This window comes from Hippoglossus hippoglossus, chromosome 3 (genome assembly GCF_009819705.1).
Source record: "Hippoglossus hippoglossus isolate fHipHip1 chromosome 3, fHipHip1.pri, whole genome shotgun sequence".
In the NCBI taxonomy this organism is placed as follows: Eukaryota; Metazoa; Chordata; class Actinopteri; order Pleuronectiformes; family Pleuronectidae; genus Hippoglossus; species Hippoglossus hippoglossus.
The window spans coordinates 12428379-12451720 of record NC_047153.1 but is presented as its reverse complement, the minus strand read 5'-3'; the positions used below and the strand labels follow the sequence as shown (position 1 = coordinate 12451720).

Genomic DNA, 23342 nt, shown 5'->3' with positions numbered 1-23342 from the left:
TATAAAGGCTATAACATTACAGGATCATTACCTCATAAGCTGACTGCTAAGAATAGCCCAGTCTGAGGTGTAGTGTTCCAGCAGGTTGGAAAGTGGGCTAAGTAATCATTAAGTCTGGTTCACTGCCATACAGCGAGCTGCTGACATATGGAGGGAGAGTTCAGAGTAATTAGATATTTGTCTGACTGTATTAGATGAAACATAAACTGTTGTAAAGTCATTTTATCTTTTCCCCCCTGAGACAGTTTACAGCTGAGTGTTAGCCAGGTTTTCAGAGCATGAACATGACTTCAGATGTGCAGAATGAGTGCAGACACCTTTCAGCCTGATGGACTTCACTTGAAATCCAATCATGTACGATGGAACGGATTCCTGCTCCTCCGTCTCTCAGCTGCTTTCTTTTTTTTCTCTCACTCACACACACACACACACACACATGTACTCGTACACGTACATGTGTCGGCCATGTGTGCATGACTGTATGAATATATTTGTATTGTTTATAGCAGTATGAGCACACAATGTGTAGCATCTTAGCCGTTAGTCTGTCACTTTTTAAGATCTCCGTGAGTGCAGCCGCTTTATCCTACGTTTTTAGTTTAACAACAAACTTGTGTTACACGTGAGTGTCAGTGCACAGACACGTTAACTGATCGGGTCAAACTGCGTGTGGTTTATCTCCTATAGGTCAACTTAAATTATTAAAAAGTTCAGTTTTTCCACATGGATCTGAAATCTTCTCATAGACTTAATGCATTATTCAGGCAGATTACTGTATGAGCATCACATTTTATGTTTCAAATAAACAGAGGTATGTATGTAATGCCTGTTATAAATCATATTATAGATATAAATTCGAAAGCAAATTAAGTGCAGTAGACTATTTGTGCATGAAAGTAATTGATTCAGTCAATTTCATGAGCTCACATTTCAAATCAATGGTTCATCACAACTGTATAAGCATAAGATCCAAAAATATTATTGGACATAAAATATTGTGCTTTAAGGAGACAATTCACTTTAAAGAGATGGTTTTTTGCTTAAAATAAAACTCAATTAAATATATTGTACTAAAATAAATTTTACTGTCATGAATTATATTGAAATAAAATTGTATTTCATAGTCTTTGTCATTTTAAGGGCCTATTTACATATTAATAAGTGTATTAGGTGGTGGATGGGAAACAAAGCTATAGAATTAGACAAAAAGTGAGATTTTCAAAATCTGATTTCCAACCAAGACAAATACAAAGACATTAAAAAATGAACTAGCAATTTGTTGTATTATCAATTTAGACAAGTGTACTTAGTTATTTCAGCATCATGAGCCGTACAATACACAGGGCCTCAAAAAATACTGTTTTTTGTTATTGTGGACAACTTTCCAGTTATAGCCAATAATGGATTGACCTCTAATGTCGTCATTTGTTTGAAGACGATTGTCTCCCAAGGAATTTGTAGACAGTTTGTCTACAAAGAAATTATGTTGATTTTCTTTTCAGGGTGTTTAACTTTTCCAGTCTGCAGAGTGTCAAGGCTCTAAATAATGTCTTGAATAGTAGAGAGAGGCTTTCTTAAATGTTTGCACGCACATAAATATCATTTTTTCTCAATAGCTCACCACTGAGACACAAAAGCTGTAAAATTACAATATATTATTATCAAGAGTTATACACAGGCTAAGCAAAATTTTAAACATCTATGTTGAAATATTCACAGACACTGCAAGCAGTCCAAACTGTTCGATGAAATGAAAATTATAAATATAGAATTGATGATCCAAAGTGTTCTTTGGAAAATGATCAAATATAAATATTTACAGCGTTCAGAAGTCATATTTAATATAAGTATCAACATTAGAAAATGTTCTACTCCTTATTGAATAGAAGCAAAAGTAATAAAAGACCCATACTTAAAAGAAATGATCGATTCTTCATGTTTAACTGTTGTTTCACCACAGAGCAGCAGGAACACTGAGTCTGAGCTGCCCTTGATGAACCATTGCGAATGAAGCGTAAAATTGTGCCCTCTCCGCCCCAGTGCCATCACTCATGGGGCTATATTCATATCCAAATTACATTAATGTCATGTGTTAAGCCCCCCGCCCCTGTTTTGTGAACCTTGTTTTGTCCTCCAGCTAATAAGTGGCCCAACTCGTTCATATCATCAGCATTAATCAGTTTTGGAGAGAGAGGTCCAGAGAGCCGGGAGCTGTGAGTCTCATCCTCTGAGCGCAGACACGTTTGTGTAACTCTCCTCAAACCTGCGGGGAGTTTGGAGTGTTTGGTCAACGATAGTGGTTCCTAGAAAAGATCTGAATCGTTTTATAACCAAACCCAGCTGCGCTCTGGTGCGCGCCGCAGCCTCTCTCTCCGTGCATGTGCGTGAGTGTGTGCGTGCGTGTGTGTGTGTAGAGGTAGAGGAAGGGGCGTCTGCAGAGAGAGAGAGAGAGAGAGAGAGAGAAAGAGTGAGAGAGAGAGTTTGGTATTTTTCTTTCCTTCACTTTTTTTATAGGCATGGACACCGAGACCTGCGTTTCATACAGCGACATGACATCCATGGATTCATATTATAGCCCCTCTGCAGCAGCGCAAGGCAGGGATCACCAGGCGGACCACTTTAGGACATTCCCGGCCACTGACACCAAATACAGCCCCACCGCCTTCCTGCCCAACAAAGGTCAGGCGTACGGAGAGAAGTCCCGGAGCCCCTTCCAGCAGGAGTGCCAGTCATTGGATGCCGCCGCAGCTGGGCAAGGCACTTTCGGTAAATACCACCTGTTTATGCAGAGGTCGTCTTGCAAAACGTCCTCCGAGGAAGGCAAGCTGCACCCGGAGAGGGGACACAACGGAGGGCTCATCCCCTGCTACGGTGAGTGGAAATCAAAGAATACAAAAGTAAACTTTAAGATGACTGAGTTGCAGGGGTGTGCTGGAGATGGAAAGGTGAGAAGGTGCCAAGCTTTCATTACGCAGCAGACATGGATGACAAGAATTATAGTCTATGCACCAATAGTTGCTATATGGGAAAGATTTCTCAGAGCCGTGCACTTCTGTGAAACATTAATTATATGTCTGATGTTCTAACACATGGGCAGAAGAGTTTGTAACCTGTCAGTGGTCGCTCCTTTCTCAACTTCTACCCACAAACGCCGCAGATGGAGCCTGACTATGCGGTTAGGAATTCCCGGACGCAAATGATGGCGCATGACGCAGAACCAGGCCATTTGTGGTTCCTTTAGGGAACCAACCAAACTTAGTTTACACGTTAGTTGTTTCTTAACTGTCCGACTGGTAAAAGAACGTATCCAAAAATGGTTCAACTTCTATGTTTTGTCTCAAATTCTCCTCCACGATGGAAAACCTCCGTGCGTAAAAGCGCATCGTGAACCTTTTGTCTCCAGCAGCAGCAGCAGCAGCAGCAGCAGCGGGATACACACTTACATCCCAGCTCGTTACGACGTGGCCCGTGCGGGACTTATGTGCGTAACACAGTTGAGAGAAGAGCCATAATCTTCCCGGCTATCAGATTGTCCCGTTGGCCATCAAAATTAAATTAGGGCGCGTTTAATGCGATAATCTGCATTACAATCCTCAACATTGGAGCTGAGTCGGACAATTGAATTAACAGGTTTTCAGATGGCACAAATAGCGAGCTCCAAACTGATAATATTTTCATTTCATTGCTCTGCCCTGATTGGCTCCAATTAGACGTAATTGCGCGGGGACGCGGCTGTAATGGGTGAATGATGGGGGTGTAAATAAAAGGGTCACCTCATTAGGCAGGAGGCCACTTTGAAGCAGCAGCAACACACTCACCTGGAAATATCGACTGCAAAAACACACACAATAAAAAGCGGAGGAACTAGATGTGTCAACAAAATAAAACGTGGACACACTCACATAATATTTGCTGTACTGAGAGTGAGTCCTATATATTTTAATCCAAAGTGTATTTATGCGCTCAGCTTAATAAACAACTTGTAAAGAACAGAGGCACAGAAATCACAAGTCAGACAAACAAACAAAAAAATAAACAAACACATTTTCTTTTCCTCAGAATGACTCGAGCTGCTGTGTAAACATTACGCCTCGTTATCACGTCCAAACACACAGTAAATAATTGAACCCCAAATAGAATGAGTTACGACCGCAACAATAAAACAACATCAGATAAATTAGATGACATAAAAAAAAGAATAAAAAAACATCCTTGTGTAAAAAGACGGAATCGTTTCTTTTTTACTGTGTTTTTATTTGACTGAAGCCACAGAGCCGCGTGTCCGTCACTGTTACTCTGACATGTTTAGTAGATTTAGTTCAAAGATGTTTGGAGGCTTTTAAAAAAAAAAACTACTTTTACAGCTCCGACATGTCGAGGACGGAGATCAACATTTTCTCCACAGTGTTTTTATAAAGGCTGTTAAGTTTTTATTACCTTTTAACTTTGACAAAGATCCGGTCAAGATTAAATAAAGTAAAATAAAATATTTAGTCCAAACGAAAACATTTTATTATATAAAAGAATTCCCTCTAATCCCTATATTATTAAGAAGGATTTTAAACTTAATTTCAGCTCCCGCCTTCTTTTGATTTAATTTACTGCCCTAATAGGCAGAGATCAATCGATTGTTGATATAGGAAGAGCAAATTTATAATATTTACAATCTGTATATTTAGATTGAAATATGTCAGTGCAGCTTGTCTATGCTTTATTGTTTTATTAAATAAATAAAAACCGGATTCACACTGTAGAAAAAAAACATGTCGGCGATGTGACTCAATGTTTTTTTACTAATTATTAATTATAATAATTATCACGATGTGCATTAAAAAATAAACTTCACTTTCATGTGTCAGTCGTGTGAAGATAAAATATTTCTGTTCGTTGCGATGTATTTACGCGTATTTTCACTGAGTTGAATTCAGCAGTAAAATCTGCTGAATTAACTGGAGACGGGATGAGAAATGATTCCTGATGTCTTTATGGACTTTATTGGAAAATGCTGCAGTATTTTACTTCCTGACTCGTTTCTTTTGTCCAAGTATTTTGTTTCATCGTTATTATTCGTGGTTTGATTTGTTCTGTCAGAGTAGATGTGATGACTGGGATGTGAAACAGAGGTGTCTGATAAACATTTACCTTCGTTAAAGTCACCAAAACACAAGTTCATTGTGTTTCTCACTCAACACACCGACGCTGGTGATGTTACTGAAATGAAGGAAGCATGGAAGAGGCGCACAGAGCAGAGGGAGAGTCAGAGCTGCCTTTCAACAATACAAAACTCCACGAATCAAACGTACTAAAACATACAGCTAGAAGGAGCACTCAGCGAATAGCCTCAAGTATAAATATCAAAACAACAATGTAGAGCGTGAGTATAAGTAAAATCCGGAATTCAAAAATATACTTATTGGCTGAATATAGGTCATTAAAGTTCAAATTACTCATGCAGAACGTTCCCATGAATTAACATGCAAGCAGCATTTAAATATTGTAGTTTATCAACTTTGCATGTTGTCACAGGTGATGAATTTATTTTTGTATCAAATATTAATCTGAAATGAAATGAATAAATGTTGTAAATAACAACAGCTATCTTTCTGAACATTTTTTAGTAGAAATTTAATACGCAAGTAAAGTATAGTAAAGTAAAGTGGAGTACTTCAAAGTTGAAGTACCACAAAGTGGGAGTACCTCAAAGTTTTTCTTAATTTACTGACCACATCCAAAAATGTACATTGAAGTTGTAGAAACAAACAGACTGGACACCAAACGATGAAAAATATATTTATATAAATATATTTACTGTATCAATATAAAACTGGCAAAGGAGCTCCTTGTTTGAAATAATAAAACTCTGAACAAGATTCACTCACTCACTTAGTTTGAAAGTTTTCAAGCATCACATGTCTTCATAAACCTCCAGAGACCAAACCCTTCTTCTTTTGATGATGTCCCTGTGTCTGAGGGTGCTGACCTTTAGCTCCATTTCCCTGCCCTCATCTGTTTGGAGAGGAGAGCGAGTTCCTCTGCGCGCGCACACACACACACACACACACACACACACACACACACACACACACACACACACACACACACACACACACACACACACACACACACACACACACACACACACACACACACACACACACAGCAGAGAGAATCCATTCGAAACAGCCATTTGTATGTCTCTGGTGTCAGAGCAGAGCTTTCTGCAACATTCGGAGTCCAGTTTTACACAGTAAACATTTCACTGCTCCAATGACACAGAGGACAACAGCACTGGTGTAATGTGAAAACATAAAAGGCTGCAGCTCAAACCATAACTTGCTTTTCAGGCTAAGCAGGAATTAGATCCAGTTATCTCCATTATCTCCACGGTGACCAACATTCAGGTGTGACTGCATTGCTTTGTGAGGCTGAGCCCAAAATGAAGATCTCTTCTTTTGTCCGTTTCTTCCTTCCTCGTCTTTATCCCCAACAACTCGACCGTTTCAGCCTCTTGTGGCGTCCGTCCGCACTGATTGGTTCGAGCAGGGAGTAATGGGAACCAGCCAAGACGCCCAGACAAGCGGGGCACACTTCAGCCAGTCAGTGACTTGAGTGGAGGTGACACCGACTCAGGTTCATTTCAGCGTTTGGCCTGAAGTTTGGCAGGGCAATTTACATCAGGCTCAGTTTGCATGGCCGAGTGAGAGCAGCACGGCCGAGCGGCTCAGGACTTCCTTTGGTCTCTTTGTCACCGATTCATGTAAAATGACACCGATGCAGATTCCTTTTTTTTTTATGTGCATTCTCAACAGTCATGGACGACAGTTTTTCAGAGAACATGGTTGAGGTTTTCTTACAGTGTTACCTCCTTGTGCAAAGTCACATGGCTTCACCGATCGAAAAGCAACTCTCAAAGGAAGAGGGAAAAGTTCTATAAGTAGAATCTAAACACACATCGTCTAAAAGTTCAGGAAAACAGTTTCCAAGGCTGCGTCAATACGTTTAGCCGATAGTTGTTAGTCTTAAAACTTTACAAACCAACTCTAATTCCTGGGATTAAGTTTGTTGGGTACACAGGCCTTAAGATACTGACCATTTCATTTGATTTCCTTGTCTGAGAGTTTTTTATTTCTTATGAGCCTCACAGAGAGTTGTGTTTCTCAAACCTTTACAGAATTGTTGCAGCACTGTTGGGAGTCATATCTCAGCTGGTGAAAATTGCATTTTGTGTCCTCAGACTAATGTTTGAATATTCAGATTTTCCGTCCATGAATCCTTTGCCTGGAAGAAACGATGTTGTTAAGTCAGTTTGTCAGCAAAGTATTTTTCTATGCAACAAAAAAAATAAGGTTCTTTAGAGCGTTTTCCCACTCAGATGGAATGTTCTCCTCCGATCAGACAACAAAAACACAAGATGAGGGAAACTCTGTTTTGCTCCAAGGTCTGAGGGAAACATTTGGAAGAGAGCTGGTGGGGGGGGAGAGAGAGACACCGGGGGGAAGAGCGCGAGGAAAAGAGTGTGAGAGGTGATTTATCTGGCTCAGACTTTATGGATTTTATTGTTTGGTATGTGAATTTTGCACAGCCGGCTGAAATGGTTAATCGCTCTCCTCAGTCAACAGTGTTGAATTTCAAAGTTAATGGTTCGGAATCACGAAAAGAAAAAAAAGTAATAGATTTATTCGCGGAGGTTCGGTCTGTAAGACACATCAACTGTTTCCAAATCAAAGCAGTAGTGTGCAAAACACATTATATCTATGGGTGGTGTGTGTGTGTGTGTGTGTGTGTGTGTGTGTGTGTGTGTGTGTGTGTTTGTGTGTGTATGTATGTGTGTGTGTATTTTTGACACATGCACCTGACACCGCACAAAGCAAGTTCTTGGTCGTGCTATTTGAGATGAGGTTACATTTCTAGAAGAGACTTGTCTGTATCTTTAGCAGAGGTCGAATAAATATTAAGATTTAAATTTATCTCTTTATAATTTAACAATTATACAAAATAACCATTTACCGTGTCGATGTGTAAACAATGTCACAATGTGAAAGTGGTAGCTCAAAGTAATAAGGCTAAAGAGAGTGACAATCTGAAAATGCAGCTCCCCTTCGCTTTGTAGAGAAGTTTCAGTAGTTTGTGTTGAGCTGTCTGGGTCATATGTTCTGTTGAGTTCACAGCCATTGTTGTCATGAGCCGTTTACAGATATGCACTCAGGAAAAATACTGGAAGGTTGGGTAGAAACAGAGAGCGTAGCAGGAGGAACGTTTCTGGAACACACTGCAGGTGAGGGGTGGGTATAGAGCATGAGGCACACACAGCGTTTCACATGCAGCATCCGCATTATAACTAAAAGCTCATGAGTCTCATTGTCTTTCCAAGTTTGCATCTTCGTCAGACTCTTTTTCATCCTGAGATATTTGTATTCTTACAATTTGACATACCTCAAGTTTTTAAAATGTTATCAACATTCACTTGCTGTACATTTTCCTGCTGAATTTTCCTGACATTTTCTGTATATTTAATGTCAGGAGCAACTCACTCAGACATGTAAGTTCAGGAAAATGTCCCAAGTTGGTTGCATGTCTGACAGCAGTTTTCAGTCATCAAATGGCAGAGAGAGACATATTTATTGATGAGTTGGGGAACATTGTGGAGCATTCAGAAGCTAAGAAGTCAGAGAAGTCCCTCAGGAATCGGTAGAGACCAAAATCAGAGCAAAAATAGAGTGAACATTGCTCATATATTCATCAAATTACCAGAAACACGACTCTAAATTAATGATGATGTTGTTCTATCACTGCCGGACGTGTTAATAAGTAACTGTAAGTTCACCGTATATACTTGACTCCACTGTCTTGACTTGATTGTTCAGCCGACACAGAATCAGACTTAAGAGGAATCCACAGCTCGAAGCTCCACGCTACATCCTAATCCATTTTTAAGTCGGTAAAACACGTACAAATAAATACTTTGCTCAGACATTTCCTTTCTTCCGTTCTCGGCATTTAGTTAAACAACGTTTACCTTTTTTCTTCTTCGTCTCTTTTTTTTTTGAGTTTGAGGAACAAGTCTCTCTCAGTTGCCGTGCGCTGTGTAATTTATAGTGTTTCCTCTTAACACTATGAGCTGACCCCAGTCGTCCCAGTCAATAAAGAGGCACGGATGGTGCCCTGTCACTTTACAGCCAGTTAAATTACACTTTGATGTTGCCCCCTCGTTTTCAACTCTGAATTAGGTCGAGAGCCGCCCGCGCTGAATGTCTGACCCAGGAGAACATTGTTTTTGTCCCGATATCCTCACGGGAACCACCTCGCGATATTAAAATGAGGCCCGGTGGAAGCTAATCCTTATTTTGATTCTGATGTCAACGCCATTAGAGACACACTGTGACGTACTCCAGATAAATATTTCACTCTTGTGTACGCTGCCTGTGAAAATTTAGACCTGTTTACAAACCCGTGTGTGGAAATTTACACATGACATAAACTGTAAATCGCTGCTCAGCTTATTCTGAGGCACTTTTGTGTGTATTGAAGTTTTGCAGAACTTTCTCTGAGCCCACCGCACAGAGCTGCCGACCCTGCTCTCCGCACTGTGCAGGGTAATTTGAACAGATGCTGACTGTTGAACCCTCTGCAGTTGAAACAGAACATTCTGTGGTTGCAACACAAAACATTTTGCGTGGCATGTTAATCCGAAAATGTAAAAAATGGATTTTAGTCGTGAGTTTGCTGGAATATTGTCGGGACGGAGACGTGCAGGTGTGAGCTGAAACTGTCGCTTGTGTAATTGAAGATAGAGCAAATCGTGATTGTTTTTGAATTTCAACAGTGAGATTGTTTTTGATGCAGCACGTTTTTCTCAGTCTCTCTGCACAGAGATGATATCGTGACAGGCGTTGTTTACAGTGAGACTTTCTTATGTTCATGCTACATATGGTGAGTTCTCTGCAGGAGGGCCCGACGCTGTTCACCTTGGGCAGTGCTGGGGAGCCTCACAGTTACAGCGGATCGCACGGATAACAAGCAGGAGACTGTCACAATATTCCACTCCTGCCAAGAAAACATTAGTGACATGCGATATAAACAACGGTCTTTGATCAGGGAGAGGCCTCATGATTTCAAACAGTCTGACAGCTCGCGCCTTGTGGGGCCTGTGGGTGCCGCGCTGGAGAAATAGGATGAAACATCCAGGGAGGGTTTTGGTCGGGTGAACCCCATTTGCTCCATTTCAAACCCAACAGCGAGGCAGTGCTGCGGGGGTTGAGACCCCGAGCAAGAGGTCTGCCACCAAAACATGGCTCCTCAGCCCAAATCCACTTCCAGCATTGCTGAGTAAACATCTCAGAAACCAGAGAGCCGCTGCTCACTGGATCTCGCAGAGATGAATAGCATCTGGTCTGGTCACCGTTAAACAATACATTACTGTGATACAATATAATATCTGCATTGTGTGCAGTATGGGGTCTCCAACCAGTGGGGGTTACGCTCTCCTTGCAAGGGTGAATAAAATAAAACAGCAGCTTCATATGAGACGGTGCATATAACTTATTTCAGCAAGGCCCCAACTGACTGAGATACAAGCACCATGTGTCAGTAAAACCTCTGTAGTTTTCTTGATGCCAACGAAAAACCAAAACCAAAAACCAAAGACACTGAAACATTTTTCAGATTCACTCAGTTGCTTATCTGACCTTAAAATGTTTCCGTTTGTATCTGGACAACATTTATGTATAGTTGGGCTTTTTGTAAAGTAAAATAAGAGTAATTTCCTCAAATTAAGGTACATAGAGCAACAATTTTTTAGAATTAGTACCAAAAGACAGATTTAACCGTATCAACACCAAGTTTTGCATTGACATATTTTAACACTCACTCCTCAATACAATAAGTCAGTGTAACATGTCCCCAATAAATAATTATTCACGCTTCTGTTCAGCTTTTATAACATAATGTCAAACTAACTTATGGTTCTGTCGAAGATGTTTTGGTTGATGCGGTTATTATTGCCATTTTGTGCCTGTATCTGTGTATCTATCACCTCACCTTGCAGCACATTACCCAACATGGCTGTGGTTTAGGGTCACTGGGTGTGTGTGTGTGTGTTTGTGCTGAGAATTGCACACCGAGCTCAAATGAGAGCACACACCTCCTGGTTCTAACCTGACAAATTGCAGGATGGGCAGATGAGCGTCCCTGAAAATAACTTCACCTCAGATGGTACTAAGGAGCAGGAAGGTGCGGCGCTGTCGTCATTAGACGGAAAAAAGTACGGCTCACAGGCCAAACTGGGCAGGGTGGAAGCATGTCCTGTACACATGATGGGAATGTGTATTAATCCAAAGGTGTGTGTGAGATACTGGTGAGTGCAGTGAAGGGCAGCAGTGGGGAGAAAAGAGCTGCCAGCTTAGACAAGAACACTGGCAGAGACACGGCTATGGAAATTTATGATCAGAGAGCTGCCTGAGGTTTTACTGTTAAGCTGCAGCCATGAAACAAGCATGTGTGCGCGCGTGTGTGACAGTGAACAATGATCGCTCTCATTTTTCTCATGGCTACAGTTTACTCCCCGGCAAATGACTTGTGACAGTCTTGCCGCCAGGTGACCGAGTGTTTTACGGACTTGATTAACCTCAATCACATGCAAGACTGATAAACAGAGTGTAAGTGGAGGAAAGGATGGTGTTTGTTTGTCTGTGTGTGTGTGTGTGTGTGTGTGTGTGTGTGTGTGTGTGTGTGTGTGTGTGTGTGTGTGTGTGTGTGTGCGTGTGTGCGTGTGTGTGCGTGTGTGCGGCGTGTGCGTGTGTGTGTGTGTGTGAGGCAGAGGTTGGTGATGGTTGTTGTAAAACATAAAAAAAGCCGTAACTTTTGGCCAGTCTCAAAATTAAGGGCAGGGTGTCTTGTTCCACCAAATCACAAACTACAGCAACTGGGTCCTAGAAGCAGCCGGTGATCCAGGTCATGCATCAATTACACAGCGAGTTAGAAAAAACAAATCAACACACAAACTCAGCAATGATCCTACAAATGTATCACCAGAGAGGAATAAACTGCCAGAGGAAAAGGATAAGTATCATCATTATTACTGTTTATTTGCCACTCAGTCGAACGCCTAGTCCCCTCATGAAACCACATTTAAATTCTCTAGATCTGGATTTTCATCCGCACCAAAACGACCACATTCATCAATACCGGCCCCATAAATATGTCTGTATTTTTTCATAAAGAGCCATGAATTATTCAGAGAATCAGAGAAATCTCACAATGTTAAAGAAAGTAAAAAAAAATCCTGGATCTGCCTCTTGATCCGGAGCCTAATGGAACCTTCCCTGGCCCATATCACATCCTTCCACCAAGTTCCATTGTAATCTGCCCAGTGTCTGTGTTGTTCTGACACATTTGTCTTGTAATTGGCAGGACTTGTTGGATGTGAGATTAAGATCCTCGCAGAAAGCTGAGAAACAGCACTGCAGTGTGTCAGTTGTCATTTCTGTTCCAGCAGCTGCTGCTTATGGGTAAAACACTGGATGAAACCGTGCATTTTGTGTGTGTGGAGACTTGAGATGTTTCCCAAAAGAAAAAATGCCAGAAAAGTACAGTAAAAATCCAGTTCCACCAACTTTGAGCAATGCACTAAAGAGAGAGAGAGTTAAAGAGCTTTGAAGTCTGAATATTAACAGATTTCCTCTTGTACTTTATTGTCGTTTTCATCTTGAGAATCCAGACACATGACTCAGATCAGTTCACTGTGCCATGCAGCCTAAAACCCAGAAGAATAGCAGTAGATCATGATGCTCATTTATCTCACTGTACGTTGTCCTCTCATAGTGAGAGGCTGTGTCTCTCGTAGCCAAGTCATTACACAACTTTCTGCTCGACATCTTGTAATGACTTTCATACTTCCCTTTATTTTCACGTTCATCTTCGGTCAGAGGGTAACAAATCCAGACCGATCTGGTTTGAGTCCATTGTTCCAATCCTGATGAAATTGTAACAGTTTCCTCTCCTCCCTGTCTCTGCAGGTAAAGACGGTTCAGGTCTGACCGACACCGAGTTGGGCCCGGACTCCGACCCACCTGGAATGGACACCAGCTACCTGACTTTGAAGGATCAAGGTGTCAAGCCGGCCTCAGACAGGCTGCCAGGCACCGACCTATCGAGCCCTATGGACAAAGCCGATGGCGCCGAAAGCAACAAAGGCAAGAAGAGACGTAACCGCACGACTTTCACGAGCTACCAGTTGGAGGAGCTGGAGAAGGTTTTCCAGAAGACGCACTATCCTGACGTGTACGCTCGGGAGCAGCTCGCGCTGAGGACGGACCTGACTGAAGCCCGTGTGCAGGTAAAGCAACAACAGCGTTTGAGGGAAACTTCATGTGGAGCTAAATTGGTTTAAAAATAGCAAATTGCTCTGAGGAAAGAAAACAAACCATCAAACATCTCAGATCTTTCATCACAGAGGGAGGTTAATTTAAAAACGTTCTATTTACACTAAAAGTCGAATGGTTGCAGCAGCTTCATGAAACCATATGGCCGTCACATCAATAAGTAAAAGAAAAAAGTTATTCATCGCAGCAGAACAATGTTTAAACAACACATCCTCATGGATCCTTCAACATCTGCAGCTCTGCAGAGATAACGTCACTCACAGAACAACACGAGAGATTTATCTGGGAGTCGTGGGGAGAGAGTGGGGGAGTGGGAGCTAACAGAGGCCAGGGGGCCCCGGGGGGGCTAAGGTTTCAAGCTGCAGCCTGGGCCTCATATGTGCAGTTGGAGGGGAGCAGGCTTTCATCACCATGTGACAAGACTTGTTCGGCTCTGATGTGTTTCCCTGGTATGGTATCAACGGCCTTTCCAGCTGAATTCAGTTCAGGTGCTGGTCGAGCCCGAGGTGTACTGCACCTCTGCGGCTGAACCCCTGTGGTGACCTCCCGGCCCTGATTTGCATCCAAACCAGTCATGGCTGCTGTAATGCATTCCAACCCCGGCGAACAGAGAACGAGACCTCCACCATTTCTGCATTTGTGTGGCGTGTACGCGTGCACCGTGGACGACTAAAGCCCCGGGATTTTCTGTGTTTTTCTTTCATTAACATCCTGTCCAGACAAGAATGTGTCCCTGCTGTGGTCTCTGGGGGGAAGGTGTGAAACCTTTCCCATGGGCTTTTGAGCAAGTTGATATTACGAGGTCACGTCAGAATTTCGAGGCGAATCATATTCCAGTTTTTGCTGAAATGAATGCAAACATGGCTGCGTTGTTATATGTTGTGCGCGATGTGACGAGATAAGAAACTATTAAAAGTCACCTTCAACACGATGAGCTGGAACAGTGGCCAGAAGCGGTCTGCAGTGAAACACAGGAAGTCTGTGCAGCCACAGGGTTATAACTCAAACCTCTGAAGGTATGCTGCTCCGCTCCGCTCTGCGCTGCTGCTCGTACTATCACAGAACTGCCTGCCTCAGATGGATGTAGCTTTACAGCCCTCGGCTCTCCCAGCGGCCCTCTCAAACACTCAAGTTGAAAAGATAAAAGACATGAGATGCCTTGTCAGTCAGAGAGCAGGGATCTGCTCTCATTCACTCATTCACACGCAAACCGACTCACAGCTCATGAATTCTGCATCTGGACGGAGAAAAAAGTCAATAAAAAAAATCTTTACCGCTGCAAAAGTTTGCTTTAACTTTTGAAATGGACGAGCAAGATGGTAAAGAGAGTATAATCTGTGGAGTGTGATGTTACACCTCATTGTCTGATGGTTCTCACACGCACAGGAAAAAAAAATCAGCTCTCAGGGTCTCAGGGTTGTTTGCTTTTTTTATTCTCTGGGTTTCAAAGGGAGAAAGTTCAGATCTGAGTCATATGCACAACAGATACATGTGGGGGTCAGGGGTCAGAGGTCACGGGGTTTCAAAAACATCACATCTCTCGGATTTGCCGTTGTGTTGGGCCAGAGAGCTCCGAGAGCCGAGATGGCATCTGACATGTGGAGTTCACCAGGCAAACACAGGTGTCAGCATGAGTTTATGGATCCAAACAGTCAACGGGAGATGAAATAACAGGAAACGTTGATTTGTACGAGAGATGGAGGAGACGCTGGTTCCTGCAAGAGGCCGCGCCTAAATCAGAGAAATGCTGAAATAGTCAAGTCATTCCCATCATTCTACAAATAAACAAAGTTACTTGTTCGACCAAGAGGAAGTGAATTCTCTGATTGATGAGAGATGACGCGTCTCCACTTCCTCCCACCATCCAGAAATTAAACAAAATGATCCTGGATACGAAGAGTCTGTGCAGTAGCGATTGGGGGATGGAGCCAGACGTGCACTCAACCAATCACGAGTTAGTCTCAGCTGTTCAAGATGTCTCAGCCCATTTTTATAGCATCAAATAACTAATTAAAACCAAACTTAACGGAAAAATGAGCACTGACATATATCAGTGTGATATGAACTAACTAAAATGACAGAAACCCTCTTTGAGAAAAAAGTATCTGAATTGTGCTTGACTTTGTTTGGCCCATATCCCATCCACTAACACGGAGGAGGCGGGATTTATGACCTACCCAGCAGACGGCCACCAGGTGGCGATTGAGATGCTTTGGCTTCACTTTTTTGGGAGCCTTTAAATTCAGTCCATGTGAGAGACAATTTTAAAAAGGCAATAAAACAATATGCTTTGATACAGTATATAATTCAGGAAGCACAAGCCATTTATATGTGAGTCTGATAAATTGGTCATATGTTTAACTGAGGAAATTATGTCCCAGAAACATATTAGGAACTGTTTTGATAATCAATTGAGTTTTTTTTTTTTTTAAGTAAAAAATACAAATCATCAATGGTTTCGTCTTCAAGATTGAAAGAATTTGCTGTTTTCATTTGTCTTGTCTCATACTTAACTTATATTTTTAATGATTTTTGATTGTTGAAAAAACATAAGATGTCACCTCAGGGTCTGAGAAACGGTGACTTTCTATTATGTTCACGCAGTTTATAGATGAAGCAATGATAAAGTAAATATAATCTATTTTATATGAATTACTTCCTGGGAAATGGGAAAAAAAATTTGCAATGTTGAATATAGTGACTTTTTTTTCCTGGAGCCGCCTCCTAATATGGATCCACACCCAAATTGAATGGGTTCTGTCTTGACATGTATCACACCTGTCCACTGAATTTCATGTATTTCTTGAGTAATGCTGCTAATACACAAACAAACAAACAAATAAACAAACAATCAAACAAACGTTGATGAGAACACAACCTCCTTAGTGGTGGTAACACATTTCTCATTATCCATATTAACGGTTAAAAACATAAAGAAGACGACATTCATAATATTTAGACTGTTAACTATTTTTTTATATTAAAGTCATGCGTTTATAATGCATCTCAAACTTTCATATACCAACACGTATATAACATAAAGTCAGATCTCACACTCTCTGGGACATTTCTCTTTGAATCCCCTCACTAGTGTCCTGGTTTTACCTTTATTTGACACAGGAGTTATGAAATCACGCCGCAGAGGACTTCAGGGAAAAAGGGAACAAACTTATTTCTAATGAACTACAACCGTGGGCAGAGGTGTTTCCATGATATTAATAGTACTTTGGGGGTGTTGGAAAAGCGAAGCCAGGCTCAGCCGTGGATTTCTTTTTTCCTTCGGTGTGGAAGCTGACATGAGTGACAGCGGAGGCGGGTTATCAATCCTCTGAGCCACTCTCTCACTTCAAAGTGTTCGCAGCCCCATACAGCTCTCCTGCTGGGGCCAGTTTGGCATTTCTCTGCTCTTTCTCTCTGGGGCTGTAACATAAATAAAGCCTCATTGAAAGTCCACCAGCTACTTAAGCTGTCAAGGTCTTTACCAATTACTGTCAGGACGCAGTGTGTGCAACACAAAAATATGTTCTCCTGGTATAATGGCCAACAGACCTTCCACAAAGCAGAGTGAGCAGATGAGAGCTGGTGGTGTCACTGTATGTTGAGACACAGCTGAGGAGAAAATGTCCTGCACAACGTCTACAGATTGTTTTCAAATGACACCAACCACAGTACATGATGTGAGGAGGGTTCTGATGATATGATACCAGCAACGTGTGTGAAGAGGAAGACCGTTTACTGTATCTTCTGCCTGGAAGGTTGACCAGCATGGAATTTGACATGTAACAAAGAATCATTGAGCTGGCTGCAGCGCACATTCACCTTAAAGTGCCATTCTCTATGTGTGATCGATCAACCAATCAATCAATCAATCAATCAATCAACCAATCAATCAATCAATCAATCAACCAAGCTACCAACCAACCTATCTATCTATCTATCTATCTATCTATCTATCTATATGTCTGTCTGTGTGCCTTTTCCTTGATTTCTCGAGAATAATTAAAAAATCTGAAATGTTTAGGGTACTAATATTTATGCATGAGTGCACTTTGGTGCAGATCCAAATAAAAATCTGGATCTAGTGAATTTAGATGTGGTTTCATAAAGGGACTGTTGGGCCTTGGTGGAGGTTTGTGCTCTACTGAGTGACATTCTAGTTATTGTTTGCGTTTGATTTTACATGACTTTCCTAGTACTGCCATACAAGTCAGATTTACCTTTAGAGAGTTAGAGTATCCTACAGTTCTGCCTAACATCTACTGGTAGCTGGTAACTTAAATTAAGCAGAAGACCATCAAACGTACCAGAGATATTCACCATCTAGTCCTATATTCTAAAATGTTTGCGTTCGATTTTAGTCAACTGACTGATTTCTCTCAAGCTAAATCCTCAACACATGTTTCCTTAAATCTTATCATTTTGAAAATGTTAAATGTTCATGATATTTGAATAACTAAAATGATACTTTGACCATTTTCTGATGCATAATGTCAAACCCGTCAGTGTCCTGTCAACTCAGGGCAACAGGACCAGGACGGTTCTGATAAATAACATCTCTGCTGAACTGCCTGTTTGAAAATGAAACCCACTCCTTGGTTGGTGGTGATGGTGTTGACAGGAAACCTAATGGTGATCTGAAAAGTGGGAGGTCGCTCTAAAACACAGTCTGGAAGCAGTTTTTAAACACATCAAGTCAATGTGGAAACCTGTTTTATCCCACTTCTCAAGAATCCCTGGACATGAAGTTTTGGGTTGGTGAGTTCTGAGTAAGGCAGCGCAGCGGAGGATGTACGAAGACATCAAGGAAAGAAGGATTATGTCCTCCGCTCTGTGTGCTTCTTTAATTTAGAGGGAGACAGCAACTCAAAGCCGGAGCTTTAGGCCTCAGGAAATTAAAAAGGAAAATGCAAACAAACCCCAGTTATAATCCCGTCTCATGTTTCAATCTCCCATATTGCCTCCGCAGATCTATAGTGAAGTGTGAGGAAAGAGCTGATAAAAAAGATAAATCAAATTAGAAAATGTCATTGTTGTCAGGTAGTTATGATCAAGAGTCGTTTAACAAACCTTTAAGATTTGGGTTTGAACTAAGTCATGGCACATTACGTCTAAAGCCTATTAAATCCCATTCATCTAAAATGTATTTAGATTACTTTTCTTTTTCTTTTTCTTTTTCTTTTTACTTTCAATAAACAACTGCTTCAGATTTAGATCAATAAATATGGCAGAAAACTGTTCTCAGGCTAAGTCACTTTTATTTTTGTCTTTACAATTTCCTTTTTTTAATTATTTCAGTTAAGCTAACATTTGCATAACTTAAGACACCTTTGGGTTGTGTTTGCCTGCGGATGGTTTTGATATTCACCCTCTCAGTCTTTTGGAAGTACCACAACGGGATCCTTTTTCCATTTTAAAGGGAAACTTAGATTTGTATCTGTTCAAAAGTATTTCCTGTTTAAGGTCAAGATGTGATGTCTCCATTTTCTGAAATTCGATTTCTCCATCTCACCTTCAAACGAGACTGGATGCTGAGCCAATGAAAGTGCCGACCTGTGGTTTTCTCAGATAAACTGGCTGTTGTGTAACGTTCGTTCATTGTCACTCTGCAGGTTTGGTTCCAGAACCGAAGAGCGAAGTGGAGGAAGAGGGAGCGTTTTGGTCAGATGCAGCAGGTCCGGACACACTTCTCCACAGCTTATGAGCTGCCGCTTCTGACGCGTCCGGAGAACTACGCACAGGTACACGATCAGTACTGCAGTACACGTACATGTTGAGGCCATAAACTGTTTTGATTCTGGCCATTGATCATTTTGTAGCCCTCATATTTCAGTCAATAATGTTCTTTTTTAAGGACTAGTCAGATTTTGGGGGAAATATGTTTATTCATTTGCTTGCAGAGGGTGAGATAAGAAGATTAATATCACTGCCATGTATATATGTGAAGCTTCGAGCCTTAGCTCAGCATAAAGACTAGAAACATTGAGGTATGGCTCCAGCAGCCAGTACAACCCGTACAGTCTTTGTGTCTGATAAGAAAGATGAGAGAGGCAGTGTGGTTAAAGCAGCAGCTCTATCACTCTTTAACAATACTGATTTTCCTGTCGATATTCCAGATCCAGAACCCTTCTTGGATCGGCGGCGGCAGCGCAGCGTCTCCTCTGCCGGGCTGCGTTGTGCCCTGCGACACTGTGACCTCCTGCATGACCCCTCACCCCCACTCTGCCAGCGGGATGTCTGATTTTCTGGGCGTGCCAAGCCCCGGAGGTCACGTCGGGCAGGCTCACATGGGCAGCCTGTTCGGGGGGTCTCCTGGCATGGCCGGCGGCATCAACGCGTACGATCTCAACATGGACCCGGACCGCAAGTCCTCCAGTATCGCCGCCTTGCGCATGAAGGCCAAAGAGCACAGTGCGGCCATATCCTGGGCCACATGATGTGTTGGTATTTGCTGGACGCCAGAAACATCTCGACAAACCCAGCTTGACGTGAGAGGCACGAAAAATAGAAAATTCGAAAGGCAACAGTGACTACCTTCATATATGTTGCAATAAAATAATGATGCAGATACAAGGATGGATGAAGAATACTCCAAGAGACAAGAACAAGAGATTTGTTAAGATTAGTGTCATGGCACTGCCAAATTTCTCTTCGTGGAAAGCCTGGTGGGAGGTGGTGCTGTACTGTATAACAGATGTTGCAGTGTATTACTGATTATAAGCGAAGGAGAGAAAGGTTTAGAAAAAGTTTTTAAACAAATCCATGCACTTATTTGCTAAAATACAGGAAATTCTGTTGTGTACAGTGCTTTCATTGTCAGTGTAGTTCTTTGTTCAGGTGCTGTTTTATTCTTACCGTGTTATTTAAGTTTTGAGTGTTACTGTGTTTTTCCCTCCTGTCGTTTTGTTGCTTAGTTTGATTCAACATAAAGTTCAGCATCCATCCTGAAATTCAAATTTAGTTTGCCATGTATGTATTATTGTAAAAGACAATCTTCACGCTGGTGCTGAGGCAAAGAAAACTGTTGATATCTGTCACATCTCAAAACTCTGAACCAACACCTCTGGGCTTGTGTTTCACTCACTAGAGAACGTTACAAGTGTTTCTCCCCTCTGTGGCCTTTAGAAGTCAGTTTGTTTTAGTGTGGTCAGACTGAGGCATCCACCTGCCGCACTGACGGAGGAAGGGATGGAGGAGGAAGTGTGTGTGGGAGTGTGAGAGGGGCACAGCGGGCCTGCTGCTCTCAGGGCTGAAGAGCCTGGGAGCGCCAGCCTCCAAAACAGAGCCAGCTCTGTTTTCAGCGAGACAAGAATCCGAAGTGGACATGACTGTGCCCTGTGCGTTTCCAGTCTCAGGAGTTTCAGAGAGAGAAGTGCCTACCAGTCAGTCAGACACACTGCCAGAAATAACAGCCGAAACCAGCAGCCGCCACCTTTGAAACAGAGGCGGTTGGTGGAGATTCCGCAGTGTGTTGACACTTCGCAGCACTGAAAGGAAGTCAGTGTTCAGCAGCTTTTAACTGGACTTAAACTCAACTGGGTCCGGCTGTCGAGGCCGACAGGTAAACGCTCATGGCAGCACTGGCGTATACTGTACGTCGTTTGCCTTTCTCTTTTTTTCTTTCATGATTTGCGTCAAAACCAGACAGAGGAGGCCACCGACCAGAGAGTAACAGCTTTAATCCACACTGAGCTTTAATGACATCTCAGAGGCAGTTGTGTTATAACCAAACTGCTTCTGTTCACCACACACACACCTTTGTGTCTGTACACTGACATATCTGGAGGATGTTGAGCGATGGTGTTGAGTCTGTGTGAGAGAGGCAACAGGAAGAGGCCAGAGGATTCCTGCAGGAATGATGTTACAGCTGAGGAACTAGAAAGCCCTGATTACAAACCAGGCACAGTGGGCAGCTGACCTTTGACCCCAAACTCCCAGACTCACTGCACATCAGTTGTTTTTGTTTTTTTTGGTTATATTATAACTTACAAATTTGAGGTTCTTCGTTTCTGCCGCTCTGGTTTCTGCCACTTGTAACTGGGCAGCGTTCACCGTCCTTGATGGGAACGTGGAGGCATCGGGGGCCGACGGCAAATTTTAACCTCAAACAAGTTCATCAGGTCATGTTTGAAAAATGACAATTAGGCTGAGAAGCAGAAGATATTGGTATTATATCAGTTTTGATGCATTTTAGCTAAACAGAGTCTCTTAGTCGAAGATGGTGGCAAGGTTGAGGTTAAATGGAGCCAGAGCTGAGAGTCATCTCTCTGAGCACAAAGCACATCCTCACATCATTTATATATTCAAACAGCGAAGCTTGTTTTCCGCCGGTAGCGCCCTCCTCCAGTGACAGAAATAGCAGATGAGGTCAACGGATGACGTAATGCTCGTTCTTCCTCTGTTTGCGAGGCCTGATTGAGGCTAGAAGCATAACAAAGGTCTTCATGGTTCTGAAAAGTGAACCCGATACCCTGTAGCACACCTTCAGGCAGAGCAACCGTTGCTAATTCGCTAAACTGAACCACATTCACCCTCCTTGTGTAGCAGGTACAAGAAGCGGAGGTGGGGGGGGCTATAACCTGTCAGCAGAGCAGATCACCCCGGAGTCGTCCAAATCACATGCAGTTTTTTTCTCTCCGCTCCAAATCCCAGGCACATGCATTAATCGGGAGTAAAGAGCACATGTCTCTAGAATGAGAGGGTCTCCTTGCTCCTTGCAAACGTTCAGGCGGGGGCCCCCTCTGCTCCGGCTGAGGGGGCCCCCTCTGCTCCGGCTGAGGGGTTGGACGGAGGGCGAGTCGTGAGGGCGTCTGCTGTGTTCCGGTGTTCTGAGAAAAGGACAGTGCACACAGCTGCGCTCAAGGGGTAAATGCAAAACAAACATGCCTCACACATGCTTCCCCCTCAGCTGTCATGGCTCTGCTTTCAAAGTTTCACCCCCCCCCCCCCCATCACCCACCTCAACACACACACACACACACATCGCACTGTCTCTCCTTTTGCTCACTTCCACCACGTCCAAGGGGCCAAAAGCTGCAGCCCCCCCATCGCAGGGTCCGAGGTACAGCCAACCCAGGAAGGCTTTTTAATTAACACAGCCATGTGGAGGATGTGCACTGCAGTATTGTGTGTCAGGACAGACACGGCCGTCTGTCTCCTGCTCGGTTTAATGTCGACTGTGTGGTAGCTCAGGTTTTACACAACAGACACCCACCGTTTTCACTCTTTTCTGTGTATTTCGGTTGTTTTTTTTTATTCCAAATCTCCAATCATGTCGTCCTCCACCAAGACCCTTAACTATCTTTACATCAAAGGCCTCCTCTTCCTGAATGAAGTCCGTCTCTGTGCCACTTTTCTCATTTTCTAATACTACTGAAGTCAGACAGTCAGTACGGGAGTAAATAGATAAATATGATGTGTGCCGTTGTGTGCATTGCTGTGCATGCTCAATGAAGTGTTGGATATAACTCTTGGATATATTACTAATTAGATGTTTTATTTTGTGAGACAATTTATCAAGCAGTCAAGCGCTATCACTTTGTTTTCGTTAATTTGGTGGTACATGGTAAAGTTTTGTTTTCAAAAGGTTGTGTTTGAACATTTTCTCATGACATGTAATTCTTATGAGTTTCACTTTTTTTTTTTAAGTGTTTGTGGCTTCAAGCTGACTTTTGAAAATGAGTGTAAGAATTTACTCATGCTTGTGTTATATTTTGTGTGTGTGATTAAAGTACAATAAGTTATTGCACTTCTATTCGGAATCGTTATTTTTCCTTTGATCTGAAAGTGGAACAAAGTGGATGAGGTTAAAGCAGCAGAAGACCCAGCAGACGAAGTCTTGCAGGGGAATTGTGACGGCCGGGGCCTCCAGCTCTTCAGCAGACCAACTGTTTACCACAACGTACAGAAGAAAATCAAGAGTATCGACCGATCAGCATTTAGAGCTCACTCAAGTCGTCTCCACTT

At 42.4% G+C, this 23342-nt stretch overlaps 1 protein-coding gene across 2 annotated transcripts; it reads left to right on the top strand.

Annotated features, from left to right (window-relative positions):
* Window positions 1-2501: 2501 nt before the first annotated feature.
* On the top strand, window positions 2502-22061 carry alx4a (ALX homeobox 4a). 2 transcript variants are annotated; one of them, XM_034579873.1, is made up of 4 exons: window positions 2502-2871; window positions 13014-13333; window positions 18989-19117; window positions 19493-22061. In XM_034579873.1, exons 1-4 carry the CDS (start codon window positions 2517-2519, stop codon window positions 19811-19813), a joined length of 1125 nt encoding a protein of 374 aa, XP_034435764.1. In that variant the 5' UTR covers window positions 2502-2516; the 3' UTR covers window positions 19814-22061. The 2 variants fall into 2 exon arrangements, with proteins under 2 accessions (XP_034435764.1, XP_034435756.1); XM_034579865.1 differs by having other exon boundaries at window positions 2517-2871; window positions 19499-22061.
* Window positions 22062-23342: the final 1281 nt, after the last annotated feature.